Source organism: Balaenoptera borealis, assembly GCF_965194805.1.
Source record: "Balaenoptera borealis genome assembly, chromosome: 12".
In the NCBI taxonomy this organism is placed as follows: domain Eukaryota; kingdom Metazoa; phylum Chordata; class Mammalia; order Artiodactyla; family Balaenopteridae; genus Balaenoptera; species Balaenoptera borealis.
Window position 1 is genome coordinate 56,382,816 of NC_138869.1, and position 21,614 is coordinate 56,404,429.

General features: G+C 42.4%; 1 protein-coding gene and 1 long non-coding RNA gene across 10 annotated transcripts in view; one reads left to right on the plus strand and one right to left on the minus strand.

Moving 5' to 3' along the window:
- The window catches only part of GLB1 (galactosidase beta 1), a 99,002-nt gene that overhangs the window by 47,202 nt on the left and 30,186 nt on the right, over positions 1-21,614 (plus strand). For all 9 annotated transcript variants that reach the window (XR_014232882.1, XR_014232883.1, XR_014232884.1 and 6 more), the window contains 5 exons: positions 10,906-10,980; positions 13,261-13,350; positions 16,757-16,870; positions 18,483-18,614; positions 20,865-21,104. Coding sequence is in view for 3 of the 9 variants with exons in the window: in XM_082348545.1 (XP_082204671.1) it covers positions 10,906-10,980; positions 13,261-13,350; positions 16,757-16,870; positions 18,483-18,614; positions 20,865-21,104 (651 nt within the window). In the remaining 6 variants the exon portion in view is untranslated. The remainder of the gene's footprint in view (positions 1-10,905; positions 10,981-13,260; positions 13,351-16,756; positions 16,871-18,482; positions 18,615-20,864; positions 21,105-21,614) is intronic.
- Positions 1,252-21,614, minus strand: part of LOC309608565 — a 31,228-nt gene continuing 10,865 nt past the window's right edge. The window contains exon 2 of the long non-coding RNA XR_014232973.1: positions 1,252-1,523. This is a non-coding gene — a long non-coding RNA (uncharacterized lncRNA). The remainder of the gene's footprint in view (positions 1,524-21,614) is intronic.

Consider the following 21,614-nt stretch of genomic DNA (forward strand, 5'->3'; position numbering starts at 1 on the left):
TCTTTTTGAATTATGGTTTTCTCTGGATATATGCCCAGGAGTGGGATTGCAGGATCATATGGCAACTCTATTTTCAGTTTTTTGAGGAACCTCCTTATTCTTCTCCATAGTGGCTGCAACAACCTACATTCCCACCAACTGTGTAGTAGGGTTCCCCTTTGAAGGGTCCATCTCACATGGCTCTGTGCAGGTCACTAAAGTTCTTTGCCACATGGGACTCTCCATGAGGCTGCCCATGATGTGGCTTCCCCCACAGTGAATGATCCGTGAGAGAGTGGGCACCTCCAGATGAAAGCTGCAGTCTTTTTATTACCCAAACACAGAATGACATCCCATCCCTTTTTCCATATTCTTTCCACTAGAAGCCAGTTACTAAGTCCGGGCCATATTCAGGGGAATTAAGTTCCACTTATTGAGGGGAAGAGTATCAGAGAATTTGTGGGCATGTCATTAAAACCGCCACATCCCCCTACACTCAGGGCTTTATTTATGACAGGCAATGTTCATTGTAATCACAGGTAGCCTTTGGTTATGCCACTAATCAAATAAACAGGTTCATTTATTTCCTTTACTGGTTTTTTATTTTTAGAGGTTGCTTTTTTTCCTTTCTGACCTAATTTTGTTTAATTATATAAAATTACAAGGTATCAGTATTTTTAGATGTTTCCTCTATGGCTAAGATTTCCAGGAAAGATGTCTTCGAATGTCCTGCCTGGAGTAAGGGGCTGGTTGCCAGCATTCTGCGCCCTGGGGCAGGGTTGGGGGTGGGGGGTGGGGTGGGAGGGGTAGTTACTTTTTACTATGTGCATGATCACATTCTCCCCTTTTAAAATGTCCTCGATGCTGCAGGTTAACCATGAAAACAAAGACCATGTTTTCCCCTCTCCGGAGAATAAATCTCTAGTCCCAGGTGGGAGGGGGCATTGCATAGAGCAGTGTTTCTCAAATACCAGAGCATCAGAACCACCTAAGTACTTGATGGAAATGCAAATTCTACTGAATCAGAAACTCTGTGGATAGGGTCAGCAATCCAAGATTTTACAGACCCCTGGGTGATTCTGACGTGCGCTAGAGTTTGAGAACCTTTGGCTTGGAGAAGGGAAAGAAATCTGAGGATCATGCTGCTTTACAAATAGCTTTCACCCAATCCTCCTTATTTTAGCACCTGTACCTCCCAGTTCCAGAAGGATCTGGTGCTTCCAATTTTTTTTTTTTAATTTTTTTTTTTTAAGTATTTGTTTTCTTTATTTATTTATGGCTGTGTTGGGTCTTCGTTTCTGTGCGAGGGCTTTCTCTAGTTGTGGCGAGCGGGGGCCACTCTTCATCGCGGTGCGCGGGCCTCTCACCATCGCGGCCTCTCTTATTGCGGAGCACAGGCTCCAGACGCGCAGGCTCAGTAATTGTGGCTCACGGGCCCAGCTGCTCTGCGGCATGTGGGATCTTCCCAGACCAGGGCTCGAACCCGTGTCCCCTGCATTAGCAGGCAGATTCTCAACCACTGCGCCACCAGGGAAGCCCTGGTGCTTCCAATTTTGAGCCTTTTGGTAATTTTGCAGTCAGATTGAATTGGTTCTTAGTTTTCTCCCTTTCTGGATTAGGATTTGGCTTTCTTACTACTGATTTGCCATTCATTTGTCCATTTTCCAGCTTCCAGAATTTTGTTGCTGTTGTTTCCTCTTCTGTTCATCAGTTCTGTGTATTTATGTCTTAAACAAAAATCTGTTTACTGAGATGTTTACTGGCATTCTTTTGGGAAAGAATGAAATTAGATGTTATGTTTAGTGTGCCATCTTAACCTAAATGATCTCATTCTCTGTAATGGCTACATGCTATTGTGCTATTTAGATTTACTGCCATTTACGTAATCCATTTCTAATTGATGGGCGTTTAGATTATTTTCAACTTTTTTTTTTAAATTAATTAATTTATTTATTTATTTATTTATTTTTGGCTGTGTTGGGTCTTCGTTTCTGTGCAAGGGCTTTCTCCAGTTGCGGTGAGCGGGGGCCACTCTTCATCGCGGTGCACGGGCCTCTCACTGTCGCGGCTTCTCCCATTGCGGAGCACAGGCTCCAGACGCGCAGGCTCAGTAGTTGTGGCTCACGGGCTTAGTTGCTCCGTGGCATGTGGGATCTTCCCAGACCAGGGCTCAAACCCGTGTCCCCTGCATTGGCAGGCAGATTCTTAACCACTGCGCCACCAGGGAAGCCGTCAACTTTTAAATGACATCCCATGTACAGTTCAAGGAGAGCTACAGGAAATTTTCTTTTTTCTTTTTCTTTTTTTTTTTTTTAAATATTTATTTATTTATTTGGCTGTGCCAGGTCTTAGTTGCAGCATGTGGGATTTTTAGTTGCAGCATGCGGGATATAGTTCCCTGACCAGGGATGGAACCTAGGCCCCCTGCATTGGGAGCGTGGAGACTTAGCCACTGGACCACCAGGGAAGTCCCCGAAATTTTCTTGAAATATATTACAAATGGCCCTTCAATGAAATTGTATCAGTTGAGTCTTATTTCCCCACACTTTTACCAATACTGTGAATTATCAGACTTTTTGACCTTGCCATTTGATATGTAAAAGGATAGTTTTAAAAGTAAGCACTACATTTCTTTAGTAATGAGTACTTAGAGTTGTACACCCTTTCATGTATAAATTGTCCATTTATGTTACTTTTTCTATGAACTATTTGTTCAGGTTTTTTCATAGTTTTTCTGTTGGGCTATTTGTTCTTTTTATAATTTGCAAGAGTTTTGTTATTGTGGCATTTTTCATTTTTCACAGTTTGGGGAGGGTTCTTTTTTTTTCCTGTAAAAAATAATCCTGCGTTTTTATGTAGTCAAATATGTTACTTCCCTCCTTTATGGCTGCTTCCCCACTGTAGTAGTATAAATAAATTCTCTTAGTGTGTTTAAAATTGTTATGATTTCATATTTTACATTTAAGTGCTGATGTGCATGGAATTTTTGTTGTTGTTGCTGTTATTAGGAGTGAGGTAGAGACTTAGCTTTATTCATCTCTTAAATGACTAGACAGTTATCCCAGCCCTTTTTATTGACTTATCCATTATTTTGCCACTGGTTTGATGTGCCCATTTTGTCACCTACTTAATTTCCATAAGTATTTGGGTCTATTTTTGAACACTTTCTTTTATGTTATTGATTTTTTTTTCTCTTTTATCAATACCAAACTGTTTTAATTGTTACCTTTACAATGTTTTATTATCTGGTAGGACTAGTCTTCCATCTTTAGTCTTTCAGTATTTCCCTGGCTATTCCTGCAAGTTTACTTTTCTATGTAAACTTTTGTATTATTCTATCAACTTCAAAACAAAACAAAAACTCGAGATACCTGTTGATGTTTTAAGTTTATACATCAAATTAGGGGTGATATTTACAATATTGAGTCTTAGCTAAGAAAATGCCTTTCTACCTGTTCAAGTCTTCTCTGATGTGCTTCTTGTTTTAAAGTTTTCTTAAAATAGTCCCTGTCCATTTCTTAATATGTTTATTCCCAAATATTCTATGTTTCTAATACTAATATCATTATCAAAGTCATCTTTTATTTCTTTATGAGAAATATTATGATTATATATTTGTCTTTAAAATATAACCTACTTAAAAAATGTTAAATATATAAAATAATGTCACACACATCCATGTACCTGGTACCTAGATTTAACACAGGTTATTATGAAATCTTTGCTTCTGATTTTTTAAGAAAATAATACATCACAGATAAAGCTGGGTTTATTTCCTGTTTCTTCTCCTCCCTCCTCAGAGGGAGGAGGAGGAATAGTATTTATCCTTCACACACATTTTTGTGATTTTTTAACCACAAATGCATGCATCCACAATATTTAATTTTTTGGTCTCTTTAAATTGTACATGAATATTCCATTGTACTTCCCTTTTTAAATTACTGATTTCTTTGATTTTATTGTAGTGCCTGTGGACTTATTTCTTTTACAGTCTGTTGCCTCATCTCACAAACCACTTCAGGTTTGTTTATTTTTAAACAGATTTATTTAGATATAAGTCACATACCATAGACTTCATCCATTTAAAGTACACAATTCAGTGGGGTTTGTATGTTAATTTTTTTAATTGTGATAAAATATATATAACATAAAATTTGCCATTTTAACCATTTTTAAGTGTACAGTTCAGTGGCATTAATTACATTCATAATGTTGTGTAACCATCACCATTATCTATTTACAAAATCTTTTCATCCACCCAGACAGAAACACTAACTATTATGCAATAACTCCCCATTTCCCCTTCCTTTCAGCCACTGGTAAGCGCTAGTCTACTTTCTGCCTCTGTGAATTTGCATATTGTAGATGTTTCACAAAAGTGGAACCATACAATATTTTCCTTTTGTGTCTGACTTTTTTCACTTAGCATAATGTTTTCAAGGTTCATGTTATAGCATGTATCAGAAGTTCATTTCTTTTCATGGGTGAATAATACTTCATTGTATATATACAGGCAGCCCTCCATGTCTGTGGGTCCCACATCCACAGACTCAACCAACTACAGATTGAAAATATTAAAAAAAAAAATTACAGAAAGTTTCAAAAAAGCAAAACTTGAGTCTTGCACGCAGGCAGTTTTTTACATAACATTTGCATTGTATTTACAACTATTTACATAGCATTTACACTATATTAGGTATTATAAGTAATGTAGGGCTGATGTGAAATATGAGAGAATGTGCATGGAACATATGCAGATGTACTCAAGTCCCTTGAGCATCCTGGAATGTTGGTATCTGTGGGGGTCCTGAAATCAATAGTCTGCAGATACAGAGGGACGACTTGTATACCACAGTTTGTTTATCTATTCACCTCATTCATCTCTTGATGGACACTTGTGTTGTTTCCATCTTTTGGCTATTTTGAATGATACTGCATTGAACATTGGGGCACAAGTATCTGTTCAAGTCCTTGCTTTCGATTCCTTTGGGTATATACCTCTCAGTGGTGTTGCTGGCAGGTTTATTTTTAGAATCATTTTCTTTCTGAAATAATGAGCTTTTCTATGCCTAGCATAGAAGAAAATTCCAAGTCAAATTTAAAAGCAGATATTTACATGTGCTTTTCTTGCACAAAATATCATCTAATCTTTGGCCTCATCATAACCTCACGTTTTTATTCTCCCATATATTTAGCTACTTCTTTCTGCCCCCTGCCCCACTCCTGTAACTCCTCACATTTTCTTGACCTTCCCTGGCTCTGAGGATTGATGGCTGTTAGAGTCTTTCACCATCACCCTCCGTAGCCCTCTCTGCTGCTGTTCAAGGGCCCCTGCTCCACAATCCACCGGCCTGGACCATTCTGCTGTCACACTCTGGCCCTGAAACCAGGCAGGAGGACTGTGAACTTCAGTGTGCACTGGTTGGAACAGGGATTTGTACTTCCAACCTCAACTGGACCTTTAATTATCTGCACTTCTCTATTTACACCCTGGTCTCTTCTCCCCATCTAGTGGGAACCAACACTGCCATGCTTTCTCCTTAAGGTACAGGTGATGCTATCTCCTCCTTCACCAGGAACATTAATGCTGCTGAATACACCATGTGACATAGTCAGATAGGCATTTCAGAAAGGGTACTGAGTGAGGCACCAAAAGCGAATGTATATTTAAATGAGTAAAAAAAAAAATCATTACCAACTTACCGTTACCAGGGGATAAGTGGAGGGAGGGATAAATTGGGAGATTGGGATTGACATATACCCACTACTGTATATAAAATAGATAACTAATAAGAACCTGCTGTATGGCACAGGGAACTCTACTCAATACTCCGTAATGGCCTATATGGGAAAAGAATCTAAAAAGAAAAAAGAGTGGATATATGTATATGTATAACTGATTCACTTTGCTGTACACCTGAAATTAACACAATATTAATCAACTATACCCCAATAAAAATTGTTTAAAAATCATTACAAATTTTAAAATTTTTTAAATTAAAATAATTGCAAACATCACAAAACTTAAAAACATATTTTGGCTTTATTAACTGAAACACCTCTGCCATCCTTCTTTCCTTATATTCTTTTGGCTGCATGCTGTTTTATTGTCTCTTCGGATGACAACAATATTTGTAATCTTCTCTAGAGAGACTGGCAATCTTTCTCAAGTGTGACTGATTGAAATTTGTTTTTTAGTATTGATAGTTTAGAAAAACAGAAAAGCTTCTCATTTTGTTGCTGATAGCATTATATGAATATTTAGGATTGTTATCTAAACTGGGGAAATCTCTCTCAAATTCTTTCATGCATGAGCTGTAATATTTGGAAGAAATTTCTGTAGATAGGTCCTGGCCCCGTAACATTTTTTTTTTTTAACATCTTTATTGGAGTATAACTGCTTTACAATGGTGTGTTAGTTTCTGCTTTATAACAAAGTGAATCAGTTATACATATACATATATCCCCATATCTCTTCCCTCTTGCATCTCCCTCCCTCCCACCCTCTCTATCCCACCCCTCTAGGTGGTCACAAAGCACTGAGCTGATCTCCCTGTGCTATGCGGCTGCTTCCCACTAGCTATCTATTTTACATTTGGTAGTGTATATATGTCCATGCCACTCTCTCACTTTGTCCCAGCTCACCCTTCCCCCTCCCCGTATCCTCAAGTCCATTCTCTAGTAGGTCTATGTCTTTATTCCCGTCTTGCCCCTAGGTTCTTCATGACCATTTTTGTTTGTTTGTTTTTTAGATTCCATATAAATGTGTTAGCATACGGTATTTGTTTTTCTCTTTCTGACTTACTTCACTCTGTATGACAGACTCTATGTCCATCCACCTCACTACAAATAACTCAGCTTCGTTTCTTTTTATGGCTGAGTAATATTCCATTGTATATATGTGCCACATCTTTATCCATTCATCTGTCGATGGACACTTAGGTTGCTTCCATGTCCTGGCTATTGTAAATAGAGCTGTACTGAACATTGTGATACATGACTCTTTTTGAATTATGGTTTTCTCAGGGTATATGCCCCATAGTGGGATTGCTGGGTCATATGGTAGTTCTATTTTTAGTTTTTTAAGGAACCTCCATACTGTTCTCCATAGTGGCTGTATCAATTTACGTTCCCAAGAACAGTGCAAGAGGGTTCCCTTTTCTCCACACTCTTTCCAGCATTTATTGTTTGTAGATTTTTTTTTTTTGTAGATTTTTTGATGATCTGGCCCCATAACATTTTAAACCCTGTTTCCCCTCCACAAACCACGTATTTCTGGAGCTGGATGCCTTAGAGCACAATCATATTGCGAGTCAGCATAATCTGTTAGCAATAATTTACCTACTCATAGGAGTGACAGTGAACCTTGTAAATATATTCTACACCCAAATTAAATAAATCCCCACCTCAGCTCTCCTTTGGTTGAATCTCAAAGATGCCTGTAGCCACTCTAAAGCCTCCTGACCCAAGAGGATGTTTAACACAGGAAAGCTGGAGCAGAAAGAGGCGAGGGTCTTAGCCTTTTGTGGTTAAACTGCATTACTTCTGCAAATTTTGCAAAAACCTATGACCATGAGAACGCACTGCTAGGACCCTCCCTTGGGGCACTTCTGGCTGCAGAAGATGAGTTCAGCAGCTGCTGCAGTAACCTAGGAATTAGATGATGGCAGGGCCAATGGGGAGTGGAGAGGAAGCAGTTGATTTGAAAAATATTCAGGAGGTAAAACTGGTGGAATTTGGCAACTGGCTGAATGCCGGTGTGAGGAAGAATGAGGAGTCATTGATTTGTCCAGGTTACAACCTTGGTTGGATAACTAGATGGGTATTGGGGTCAGCAGCTAACATAGAGTGTTGCAGAGAAGGCGCAGGTGGGAAGGGGGAGGGAGAAGCAAGTTGAGCTCAGGATGCGTCTGAGGACATCCAGGTGGACGTGTCTGTCTGGCAAGCATCTCACTTAAGAGTGAGAAGCTCCAGGAAGAATCCGTTAGGCACGGATTCTGCAGTCATTGTGGAGGTGGAGGCTGAAGTCCAGGAGAGGTTGAGATTGCACGCAGAAGCTGAGTGAGAAGGGCAGCGGGCCAAGCAAAAGACAAACCCAGAGGATCCCAAGCATTTAACCAGTGGCCACAGTAAAATGAACCCATGAAGGAGACAGAGTCTTCAGAAATTAATGTAATTCAGTAGCTTATGAGAGATTGCAGCTTAACATGTGGTCATCTTTCCCCACTTCTCTTTTTTGATATTTCAGGTTTGGAAGAGAGAAATGAACGACTTTAAAAGTGAGCTCTTTCTTATGAGCCTTTGTAGATGTTCACTTCGATGGTTTGTTAGATGGTATTCAAAGTATTTGTCTGCGTCGAGGAAAAGAAATGGGATCATAAATACCCCCATATATAGCTCTTCCTGCCTCTTTCCTTCACCAAAGTCTTAAAAAGTCGAATGGGTCTCTTCTTTAGTTCATCTCAAGAGTAAGCTGGGTGGAGATGGACAGTCTCTTTCAATTACATGGACTCCCAGAGATGGGAATTTCCCAGCAGGCTGCACAAGCTTGTGCTCAGCGGTGAAGACTCCAGGCAGCCCTTTGCACAGGACTCTTCAAGGCGTGACAAAGCTCGTGACATTTGCATTTTTAAATGTATTCTCTTTGGTGTGGGTAAAACTCAACCAGACATGGTTAACACCTTGACCTCGAGGATGAAGCGTAATACTATAGGGTAGCGCCCTCCTCCTTGGTAGCAATTCCTGAGAGGGGCAGTGGTGAGTTTATTTTTGTATGCTTTTGAATGAATTTCAGACCGATTTTTTAAAGAGTTTTGTTCCAGTTCTTCATAGGGATTCCATCAAAGATGAGTCCAGCTGACTTTCTGAAGATGGGTCATTCTGCAGAAATTAAGTTGTAGTTGAGGACCTTGATGACTGGAGGGGATCTCAGAATTTCATGAGGGTGGTAGTGAGGCTGGGCGGGGACTGGACATGAGAGGATGGCCATCGTGATTTTCAGTACTTCAGAAGCTTAATGAAGTTTGAAACTTGACCCAGGACCAGTCTACACTGGCTGATTGATTGTCCATCTTGGTTTATGGCTGGAATGACATTAGCTCAGTGGGTAGACACAGCTGTCTCTTGATGATCCATGTTGCTGGTGGACACAGTGTTTATGTCTGATTATTAAGGATTTCGATGTGAATATTACTTAATGAATGTTAGTCTTTTTAAAAAAAATTTATTGAAGTATAGTTGATTTACAACGTTGTGTTAATTTCTGCTACAGCAGAAGTGACTCAGTTATACATATATATATATATATATATATATATTCTTTTTCATATTCTTTTCCATTATGGTTTATCACAAGATATTGAATATAGTTCCCTGTGCTATACAGTAGGACCTTGTTGTTTATCCATCCTATATATAATAGTTTGCATCTGCTAATCCAAATAGATAGTCTTCTAAAGCGTCACCTGTACTCTTGTGGCATTAGTCTATTCATTTCCTACAGACCTGGCTTTTCTAGTCTGTCTTCCAGAGTGGTTTCTCTGAAATGCTGATCTGGTCAGGATGCCTTCCATGACTCTGCCCCTGTTTTCATCAAGCCTCATCTCTCAATTCTCCCCCTTTTTTTTGGTACCACTTTAAAAATATTGAAGTGTGGTTAATTTACAATGTGTGTCAGGTTCGGGGTGTACAGCAAAGTGATTCAGTACTTTTTCATTCTTTTTCAGATTCTTTTCCATTATAGGTTATTACAAGATATTGAATATAGTTCCCTGTGCTATTCAATTCTCACTTTCTTGTATGTGAGTCTCTAGCCTTAAAATGAAGGTACATAAAATTCTAGAATTTTACAGGAGGTGCAGTTTACAGCTCCTGACTTCTGCACAAACTGGTCCCTCTGCCCTTATCCATCTGAAAATGAGGACACATCTCATTACCTTCTCTGGGGTTTGTCTTTGATTCGTCTCTCTGAAGATTTAGTCACACTTTGTTTTCTGTCACCACATTATACTGTGGAAATCTTGAAGACACAACTTCTCCTAGTTTGCTAATATAACTTGTTTATACATTCTCACTCTGGACTAGGGGCTGTTATTATCCTTAGAACCAAGCATAAGACCTGACACAAAGTACTTTCCTTTTTTTTGCCGCGGCTTGTGGGATCTTAGTTCCCCAACCAGGGACTGAACCCGGGCCCTGGCAGTAAAAGCGTGGAGTCCTAAACTCTGGCCAGGGAATTCCCCAAAGTACTTTCTAAGAGCTTGTTAGATAAATGAATGAAAACATTAGAGATCTTGGGAAAAGAAAAGTTCGTCACCATTGAATCTATTGGATTACACTGGGAAAAGAGCAGCTTCCCATGTTGAATTTGTCCATCTAAACAGGTAGGATAAGAAGCAGTATTTATGACTGCTCTGAAAACTATGATTAATGTACAAATTACTATGGAGAAATAAAGGTTCAGAAGTATAATATTTTGGCATATTTGTCTACTTCTTTTCTGACATATTAATTAGTTGGACAGAAGATTAGAATTTTGCTGTATGATAATCAATGAAAACTCAATATAAACTGATAATATAAACTCCCTCCCTTCAGAGTCTGTTTTACCATGTACCTTTTTCCTTTTCTCCTCCACTTCAGTCTTCTGTTGTCACCTTCATTCTCTCTACTTGTTTTTGCTTTCGGTTTGAAGTCTTTTGTTCTATAATTATTTGAATGGTTCCTGGAGCTTAAAGAACAGACATACAAAGATATACACTTAGATTCTGTTTTGGGGAGAGTTTTTGGTTCCTTTGCCTTTCCAAAAATCACTGGCACTGTTGTTTGACTCTTTGACCCTCCTTTTGAAACATGAATTGTATAGATATGTTTCTGAGAGTTTAACGGCTGTTTTTCCTTTCTGTCTTTTTCCACTATGGTTTATAGTTTGAAAAAGTACCGGAAGGCCCTATCCCTCCATCCACACCGAAGTTTGCATATGGAAAAGTTGGTCTGAAAAAGGTAAGGAAAAAAAAATGACAGAAACATTGAGAGTGAGGAAGTGGAGCTCAGCAGTCGTGAGTGAAAGTGTTATGCTGGGGAATCGGTTCGTTATTTTTCTGTGAACTTGTTTTCTGTGAGACTGATGGGGTGGATGATGTGTCTGGGAAAACGGGGACACGGGAGGTGAGAGACTCTGTGTGCATGTTGACAGGGTCAGCACATGGGGCACGAGCGGGCATTCTTATATCATTTTGGTTCCATTATCCACATCAAAAGCAGCACTAGGAGCCCTTGTGGGAATAACGTGCAGCCTTATTGTTACGGCTGGTGATGTTCTTTTCTACAACTCACCTTTCTCACAGGGGGTTCTCAAAAGCCACAGGCATTAACCCTCAATTATACACTCCCCTCCATCTCAAAATTATGTCCTCGTGGCTTGTGGCTTATATGGTAATTGGGACATCAGGGGGGAAAGCTAGAAATGAATCATAAATATGAGTGAAGACCATTTTATTCTAGGGAAAGAGACAAAGAAGCGAGGTTTCATTTGATAGGAGTGACGTAAGCCCAAATCAATTTGTTTTAACCATCTGTGTCTTCAGGTTTTCCCCTCTAATAATCCCTAACTCCTACATGGGTTAACTCACAAGGAAAAAAAAGTTACATATTTCTTAAGAATCTTGATAATTCTAAAATAGCATCATAAGTTTTTATCTTTAAGCAAAATACCAAACATGATTGTATAATTTTTCCATTCGTGAAGCCCTTTGATATATTATTGGTTGGTTGAGCTCTTGTAACATTTTCCACCTAGTGTCGGATACGTGTGTTATGATCTACAAAGAATGTGGTCTCTCTGCCTGATAGGAATCTTGCTTTAGATTAACCAAACTTTAATCACACTTGTAAAGGGAGTACCTTCTACTTGTTCATTGCTACTGCTACTTAAGGAAAGGGTTGGTTTGTGTCTTTTTAAAAAATTTTTTTATTTTTAGTTGTGTTGGGTCTTCATTGATGCGCGTGAGCTTTCTCTAGTTGTGGCGAGCAGGGGCTACTCTTCGTGGTGGAGCATGGCCTTCTCATTGCGGTGGCTTCTCTTGTTGTGGAGCACGGGCTCTAGGGTGCATGGGCTTCAGTAGTTGTGGCACACGGGCTTAGTTGCTCCGCGGCATGTGGGATCTTCCTGGACCAGGGATCAAACCTGTGTCCCCTGCATTGGCAGGCAGATTCTTAACCACTGTGCCACCAGGGAAGTCCTGGTTTATGTCTTTATAGAGCTGTGAAAATTTTATTTTTATGCAACAGAAAATAACTGCAAATATTTCAAACAACAACATTGCTAAAACATAGCTACCTTAGTACCAGAGCGCATTTTGTTTACCAGGAAGGAAAATTGTGAGACCAGAAACTAAATATATACAATTGAAGATAGCAAATCGGCATATAACTAAATGAAGTTTAAGTAGAACATAGTTATATAGGATAAAAGCTTTCACCATGAGTTGAGTTCCTTTAGTTGTCCAAGTGGGAAAGCACCCACTCAGCTGAATTGATGGATTGTACTTAAGACTGTTTTCTTCCATGCTGCCTATTGGCGAGGTAACCATGAAAAGTGTTTATAAAATTCCTGACCAGTATCGTATTAGGGAAAGCCCTGGGTTTGGAGCCAAACCTAACTGCAAATCCTGTCTGCGCCTTGATTCAAGTGAGCTGCTCTGAGCCCCGTTTCTTCTTTCCTGAAAAGGGACAGTAATGCCTGCCTTTCCCGGTGTTGTGAGGATTCAGTGAGGTATGCGGGTAAAGTGATGTCTCCCCTGGAGTTTGGTGAGGCACTTACAGCCATTATCATTGTTATTGCATCAGAATAAGCACCATGAGCTGGAAGAATACACAATCATAAGTATTAATTGAGTGTCTACCTTGTGCTGGCATTGGAGGTAAGCACAGTACAGACCCTGCCCTTAAGGAGCTGACGGTCAGCAAGGACAGCAGTGGTATAAACAACTGGAAAGTGATACAGGCGTGGGAAATATGCTGCAGACAAATTCAGAGGAGGGCACAGTCGGAGCTACTTCATTGGGAGTGGTGGGAAGGCTTTACGGAGCTTTGGTTTTCATGCATTTTAAGGGCCTTTCATATACAGGAGGTTGGGTTTGCAAATAGGTATATTGGGGGACAGCACTAAGTAGAATTTGAACCATTTCAATTTATTTAGGGGTTTGGTCAATGACGTTATTCTCTACTGTGATTACCAGGGAGGGGTGACAGTGAGTGAATGCTGCTTTTGTTTCTTTTCAGTTAAAGACAGTGGAGGAAGCTCTCAACCTTCTGTGTCCCTCTGGACCCGTAAAAAGCGTTTATCCCTTGACATTTATCCAGGTGAAACAGGTAGGCCTTCAAAGGTAATGCTTCACCTTTCTTCTTCTTGCAAAAATGTGCTTTCTGCACTGCCTGTTCTGAACACAGAGACCAAAACGGTAAGTAGATAAATCAGACCCCACGTAAATTAACCATGGATCTCCACGATCTCTTTAGTTCTAAGTACCACATGGTGAGCTGATCTTTCCTGTGTTTTCCCCCCATTTCTTATTATCAGATAGGTAGTAGCTCAACCTGCTTCAGCATAATTCTGTACAAGCTATAAACTGAGTATATTTAGGACATAATTAATCTTTCTTATAAGTTATCAGAGGAAAACCACTATTTTATTACTCAAAAAAGACAATTATTTGTCCTTAGCTCAAAGGTATAAGGACTGTGTTCTTAATAGATTAGGTTATTAGAGATTCTTTTTCCTGTTTTTGAAGAGAACAAGAACAGAGTACATCGTGTGTGTGTGTGTGTGTGTGTGTTTAATCTCCAGGCCACAGCCCCATCTTTATTGTAAAAGTTTTCCCCAACTTTTTATTTTGGAAAACTTGTCAGAATAGTAAAACAAACACCCGTAAAGCTTTCACCTAGATTCACCAAGTGTTAACAGTTACTTCACTTGCTTTATCTTTCTCTGTGTGTATACGCAGTCAACTGCTTTTTTTTTCAGCCGTTTGAGGTAGTTGTCAACATCATGACACTTCACCTTTAAATATTACAGCATATATTTTTAAGAAGGACATTATCCTACACGACCATAAATAATGATCACCCTTAAGAAATTTAGCATTGGGACTTCCCTGGTGGCACAGTGGTTAAGAATACGCCTGCCAATGCAGGGGACACGGGTTCGAGCCCTGATCCGGGAAGATCCCACATGCCACGGAGCAACTAAGCCCGCGAGCCACAGCTACTGAGCCCGCGTGCCTAGAGCCTGTGCTCTGCAACGAGAAGCCACCGCAACAAGTCCGCGCGCTGCAACAGAGAGTAGCCCCAGCTCACCACAACTAGAGAAAGCCCACGCAGCAACGAAGACCCAACGCAGCCAAAATTTAAAATATAAATAAATAAATTTATTTATTTTTTAAAAAAGAAAGAAATTTAGCATTGATACAATCCTATTATCTAATACACATTCCACAGTCAGGTATCCCTGGTCATTCCAACAGTGTCTTTTATAGCTTAACTTTTTTCAGTCCAGTTTCCAGTTCATGATCACACATTGTCTTCTTTCATCTGAAACGGTTCCTGAGTCTTTTTCTCTCTCTCTCTCATGACATGGACATGTCTGAAGAGTTCAGCCCAGTTTTGTATACGGCCCCTCACTGGTTAGATTCAGTGGAACATTTCTGGCACAAACATGACAGTGGTGATGTGTTCTTCTCAGGGCACCATTTCAGGATGCCCATGAGGTCACTTTTTGCCTTAGGTTCAATGTTCAGTTTGATCACTTAGGATCTCAGCCCCATTTTTTGAAATGGAAAGTTATCTCGGCCCTCCTTTCTGACTTCCTGGGGAGATCACCTTCTAGAGGGAATAATAGCACATCCGATCTCACTTTAACGTATTTTGCCTCCAGTTACTATTGTTATACTTGTGATTTCACTCCAACAGCACTGCTTTGTGATAAATAAAAATGAATAATTAAGCTCCCCACCCCACACTTTTTTATTAACGTTGGGTAGGTTCTTTCTCTGGCTCTAACACACACTGACTGTACATCCACGTCTTCCTCTACCTGTCTTCTCCACCTAGTAGGGTCTGAGCACATCAGACAAGACACGACACAGAGCAGTAGGAACCTGGGAAGTGAATCCCAGGTTCATGTGTAGACACCGGCAGCCCTTGTTCTTCCTCAGACCCCTTCTGCTCTCTCCTCTTTGGCCAAGGCAGTGCTCTCGGATCGGGTGGGGCTCCTGGGCCCTGGCTGTTTCAGATCTGGGACAAGCTCATAGAAGATTTATTTCCAGCAAACCCCTTGGCGGGCACAGCTGCAGGGAGTGGGGTGCAGCCCTGGTACCCCTGCAGCTGCCCCCCACCCCATCCCCGGAGGCCTCAGCTTTGCCTTTGCAGGGAGCATCTCAACTTCTGCTCCCCTCCTGGAAACCCCTGGCTAAGTTTTCCTCGGCCTCTGAACTAGGACACACCACTTTGGTACTTTCAAAAGATAAAAACAAGACAGAGACGGAGATTTGGGGTCTGGGAGGGAGGCATCCTTGCACTTGAAGGTTTGGCTGGCGACAGCAGTAGCATTTCTTGAGTTCAGCACTTTCCTGCAACACAGGAACGTGTGTTAGCGTTTTCCTTCCACTCCTGCAAGTCACCTCTCCACTTGCCTGGGGTGCACTTTCTTGCTTTTGGGGTCCGAGGAGTAGGGAACTTTGTCTCTGTTCCCTGCTGGATTTCCATTTGGACTCTCTTGTATGACTCAGGATTTATCCACCTCCACCAGCTAATGGCCACAGCAGGAAGCCACGAACCGAGGCTGATGGTTGGGGCCTTCCTTTGGGACCAGGGATCCCAGCTCTCAAAGTACTTTCTGACTTAGCGACAGGTTACACCCCCATCTCTATCAGTTTCCCTCATGCCTCCACTTTAAACAGTTTCTGATTGACTCTTGTTTTGTATGTTAGAGCAGATTTAGCCCAAGAATCTGGAGAACGTTTTACCGAGCATTCTGTTGCCGTTTGCCTTTTTTTTTTTTTTTTAAATTGAGAGTTATGTTTTATTCGGCAGAGATTTATTATTTTTTTTAATTAATTAATTAATTTTTGGCTGTGTTGGGTCTTCGTTTCTGTGCGAGGGCTTTCTCCAGTTGCGGCAAGCGGGGGCCACTCCTCATCACGGTGCGCGGGCCTCTCACTATTGCGGCCCCTCCCGCTGCAGAGCACAGGCTCCAGATGCGCAGGCTCAGTAGTTGTGGCTCACTGGCCCAGTTGCTCCGCGGCATGTGGGATCCTCCCAGACCAGGGCTCGAACCCGTGTCCCCTGCATTAGCAGGCAGACTCTCAACCACTGCGCACCAGGGAAGCCCACCGTTTGCCTTTTGTTGTTGTTGTCTTTGGTTCTGGTTTTTGAGGTAACAGAAATAACTTTGGGATATATATGATGTGATCCCCCTGAGTGATTCTGGGCAAATCACTTAACACATTCCAGGGTCCAGTTCCCTCTTGTGGGAGGGGAGGTGACGTTTGACAAAACACTCTTCAGGCTTCCTTGCAGTTCGCTGCTGTGATAGCTTTATTCTATGACCCGAAGATTGAAGCCGGTTCTCTTCTCTCAGCTGGAATTTTTGCCGAGGCTGGGGAAGCATTTCATTCCTCTGGTTTTAGAAATGTCACTTTCACACAGATCGAGGGTGACCAAGTTCTCCTAACATGAATGGCAAGAGTGATGTCTTTTTCTTGCATCCTTCTCTAACCAGTACTTCGGGTTTGTGCTGTACCGAACAACACTTCCTCAAGACTGCAGCGACCCGACACCCCTCTCTTCGCCCTTCAATGGCGTCCACGATCGGGCCTACGTCTCTGTGGATGGGGTAAGAATTCTCTCTATACTTGTGTGTCTGCCCCCACGGGAGAGGGGGTTTGTGGGTTGCACTTGGTAACATGACAATCAAGGCCGTGGCTGCCTTTCCATCCTCAGGCTCTACCCCTCCTCGTGATGCCCCTTAGCTGTGCCCCTTGCTTGCTGACGTAGCCTCACCTGTGCTCCATCTACCTGAGATACACCCCCTCACCCATCCGAACCGCAGGGCTGTGCTTAAGGCCCCACCTCCTCGGAAAGCTTCCTGGTTGCCCCAGTCCAGGGCCATCCCCTCTGACTGACCATGTGTGTCACCCATGTCTTCTTTGCTCCTGGAGGGCACGGTCTGTTTTGTACACACCAGATGACTCATTTAACTTTGGGTCTTCATTACACGAGAAATTATATTCTGTAGGATTGTTCATGATAATTAGAGCTAAAGGACACAAAGACTTTGGTTTTGTAGCAAAGTAAAGATAACATTTTAGGATTTCCCTTCCTCTCACTGAACATGTGAGAAAAAACACATGAAGAGATTTTTCGTAACCAAGAAAATTTGTTCAGAAAATTTTAAATGAAAATATTTCCATTCTGTTGTCATTAGCGGCTTTAATTTCAGTGGCAGCAAGTGTCTAAGACATTATGTGTATACTGGCAGCAATTGTTTCTAAAATTCCAATCTTGGGGTTGTCTTACTGAATTATGGTCATTTTTTTAAAAATCTTGCATTTAAAAAAACTAGGAATATGTTGCTGCTAAAATACCTGTTGTTTCCCCTCATTCTATTATTTCATCTTTGTGGTTAATGCATCATATCAGGTATTTTGAAGTGAGACTACTCCACCTAACTCGCTGATTTTATCTCGTTTGTCTGATTTTGTCTCCTCTCTCCATGTTGTTCAGAAGCTACTTTTTGTGACTGCCTTTTTGCTGTGAGAACGTGAAGAGGTTCCTGTATTAGGGATCTTCCCCTGGAATTTTTGCCTCTATCCCCTTTCTGTTAAAAATAGATACACAGGCTACTCAACACTCTGTTATAACCCATATGGGAAAAGAATATGAAAAAGAATGCATATGTATGTATGTATAACTGAACCACTTTGCTGTACACCTAAAATGAACACAATATTGTAAATCAACTACACCCCAATATAAAATAAAAATTAAATTTAAAAAATAAAGGACTTTCCTGATGGTCCAGTGGTTAGGACTCTGAGCTTCCACTGCAGGGGGCGCAGGTTCAACCCCTGGTCAGGGAACTAAGATCCCACATGCCGTGCAGTGGGGCCAAAAACTAAAAAAACAAAAAATAAGATAAAAATAAAAAATAATAATAAATACAAAATTTAAAAATAGATACACAGCAAAACATCCCAGAGCTAAGGAAACCAGCCTTGCCCCTTCCTTGCTGGGAGCTGAGTCTGCTGACCTTCTTGTGTAGAAAGCAGTGATTTCAGGAATGTGGGCATCTGGCCAGTAACTTGGGCAAAGGAGCCATCAGAGCATTTCCTCCCAAGTCTGGTGACACTTCCAGGCAGGAAAATGAGTGCTGAATTAACTGAGGGGGCTGCCTCTCTGCTGACCCTCCCACCCTAGTTAATTCTCATTTGGCATTGAACCAACAGGTCCCCCACGGAGTCCTTGAGCGAGATATTGTGATCACCCTGAACATAACAGGGAAAGCTGGAGCCACCCTGGACCTCCTGGTGGAGAACATGGGGCGTGTGAACTACGGCAGTTCTATCAACGATTTTAAGGTAGACCTAGCTTCCCTGTAAGGAGTGAGGTTCAAAGGTTGACCTGTGCCTAAGCCACTAGGGAAGTTTCTGTAAATCCATTTTAAAACTCTCCCACATACACTCTTTCCCTCCAGCCCTGTTCACATAGAAGTAATTTTTAAAAGCACACCCACCTTTCCGTATCTGATGAGTGAACCTACCCTGATTTGTTTTGCAACCTAGAAGTTGGGTTATTTTGAAGAACTGTTTTCCTCTGCAGGTGATGAGAAAGTTGAGCTTTGCAAACAGAAGCCTTCCTTTGTGTTTGAATTCAGTCATCCTTTAGTAAGAAACGGGAGGAGAAAGCCACTGCACCGTGCTTTTCCTTTGCTTAAAAAACCCACCGATGGGCTTCCCTGGTGGCGCAGTGGTTGAGAGTCTGCCTGCCAATGCAGGGGACACGGGTTCGAGCCCTGGGCTGGGAAGATCCCACATGCCACGGAGCAGCTAGGCCCGCGAGCCACAGCTGCTGAGCCTGCGCGTCTGGAGCCCGTGCTCCGCAACAAGAGAGGCCGCGACAGTGAAAGGCCCGCGCACCGCAATGAAGAGTGGCCCCCACTTGCCACAACTAGAGAAAGCCCTCGCACAGAAACGAAGACCCAACACAGCTAAAAATAAATAAATAAATTTAAAAAAAATTAAAAAAAAAAAAAAAAAAACACCGAGCTCGCAAAAGGCACTCCCTTGCCAACAAAGCCAGCTTAATATTTGGTTTGCTCTGTTTTCTGGATGTGGATGAACCAGGACAAACTCTTGAATTGCAGAGAGCCTTTCCCTTGGTGCACTGCCTCTCACTTCTGTTGGTTAGTCTGTGCCTAGGTGTCTAGTCCAAATACGTTTTTCTAATGTATATTTTGAGAGCATTATTCAGCAAACGTTTGTGAAGCTCATACTCTGTGCACATGCTCCGTGAGGTGCTTTGGGGGATGCAAGGATGTTGAGATATAGGCTACCCCATGGGTAGCTCACCATCTGCTAGAGGAGGGAAGTCTTCACTGAGGGAATGATGGCACCACCTACTCTAGAAGAGGACAGGTGCCTGGGGCTATTTCCTGACCCTCCTGGTGGCACCTCGGAGGCAAGGCAATGACACTCTTAGGGAATAGCCATACAGGGGCCACTTTTGTCTCCAGTAGAAATGTCCCTGTTACAGTCCTTGTGCTCAGGCTGTAATTAGTGGCCTTCCTGCTTGGCTGTCACAGGCCACGCTGACCTATAGAGTGATGGGGACTCTTATGAGGTGTCTAAGTCCCCAGGACCCAGCAAAGAGCCTGGCACACAGCTGCCTAGTTAATGCTTATTGAATTACTAATTGAACAATTGAGGCTTGGTATTGAGAAGTATCCTGCGACTAATTTGGGATCCCACTGGGTTGGAGAAGTTCCCCTCATAAAAGGCTGGGAAGAGGGACTTCCCTGGTGGCACAGTGGTTAAGAATCGGCCTGCCAATGCAGGGGACACAGGTTCGAGCCCTGGTCCGGGAAGATCCCACATGCCGCAGACCAACTTACCCGTGCACCACAACTGCTGAGCCTGCACTCTAGAGCCCGCGAGCCACAACTACTGAGCCCACATGCCACAACTACTGAAGCCCGTGCACCTAGAGCCCGTGCTCCGCAATAAGAGAAGCCACCACAATGAGAAGCCCGCGCACCACAATGAAAAGTAGCCCCCGCTCCCTGCAACTAGAGAGAGGCTGCCGCAGCAATGAAGACCCAACACAGCCAAAAAATAATTAATTAATTAATTAATTATTTTTTAAAAAGGCTGGGAAGAGAAAGCCAGATGAACCATGAGCAAAGGCTTCGATGCAGTGGCTGGTGCCATGGACGCCCCAGGCCCCTGCCCCTGCTGGACAAATAGAGCAACTTCAGAAAGTGAGTCTGAGGCTCCCCATCATCATCACGGCCCTTTCTATCCTTTTACAGTGGGCTGGATGTTCTTTTGCATCCCCCCCCTCCACTCACTCTCTCATCCTCAAATTCCATCATTTCCTCCATTCTAGCAACGTCTCTGAACCAAACACTGAAGATTGGGGATTTGGGATCAAAAGCTCTGGCCTCAAGCCAGATCTGTCGCTTTGATGTACACACCATTTGAGTCTGCATGTACTGTTTGTGTTTCATATCCCAGTTTGCTTTTCCCAGGAATTCAGGGCTGGAACACAGAGTCACTGGAAGCCTCCCTCCACCCCCACCCCCAGCTCATTGCTCTGTTTCTCCTTTACAGGGTCTTATTTCTAACCTGACCCTTGCTTCCAAAATCCTCACCAACTGGGAGATCTTCCCACTGGACATGGAGGATGCAGTATGCAACCACCTGGGGACCTGGGATGGCCATGACAGCGGCTGTGCCCACAGCACATCTGACTACACACTCCCGGCCTTTTATGTGGCTAATTTCTCTATTCCCAGTGGGATCCCAGACTTGCCCCAGGACACCTTTATCCAGTTTTCCGGATGGACCAAGGTATGTGTCTTCATGGGAAGTGTTTGAATTCAGGCCTCAGACGTCTGGTTTTCAATCTCTGATTGAGAATCAAAAAGAGCTGCTAATGGGATGCTGTGTGACAGTCTGGGAGTGGAGGGTTTTCTTTGGAAGTTTACCCATTTCTCAGGAGCAGGACCATGGCAGATCTTTGAAGATGCAATGGTCAGCATGAAGGTACACCATCTACCCCTTTTTCATTGACTGACAACTTCCTTTAGAAACTTCCTCCTGCCTCTAAGAAAAATCATAGTCCCCTTGGAAAGTGCCTAGGAGGAGCCCTTCTTCTTTATCCTGAACAAAATCTGGCCCAGGCAAAGGGGTGAATCTCTGGGGAACCTGTTTTCTCTTGTTCGTGCCTAACTCTATACTCTCAGAACACCCCCACCTCCGTGTGAAAGTGCCCCTGTGCCCTGGGGGCATCCACCACTGTCTGTACGATCCTCAGCTCTCCCTTGGCCACTTTACTGCCTGCTCACTCTCCTTTATTCT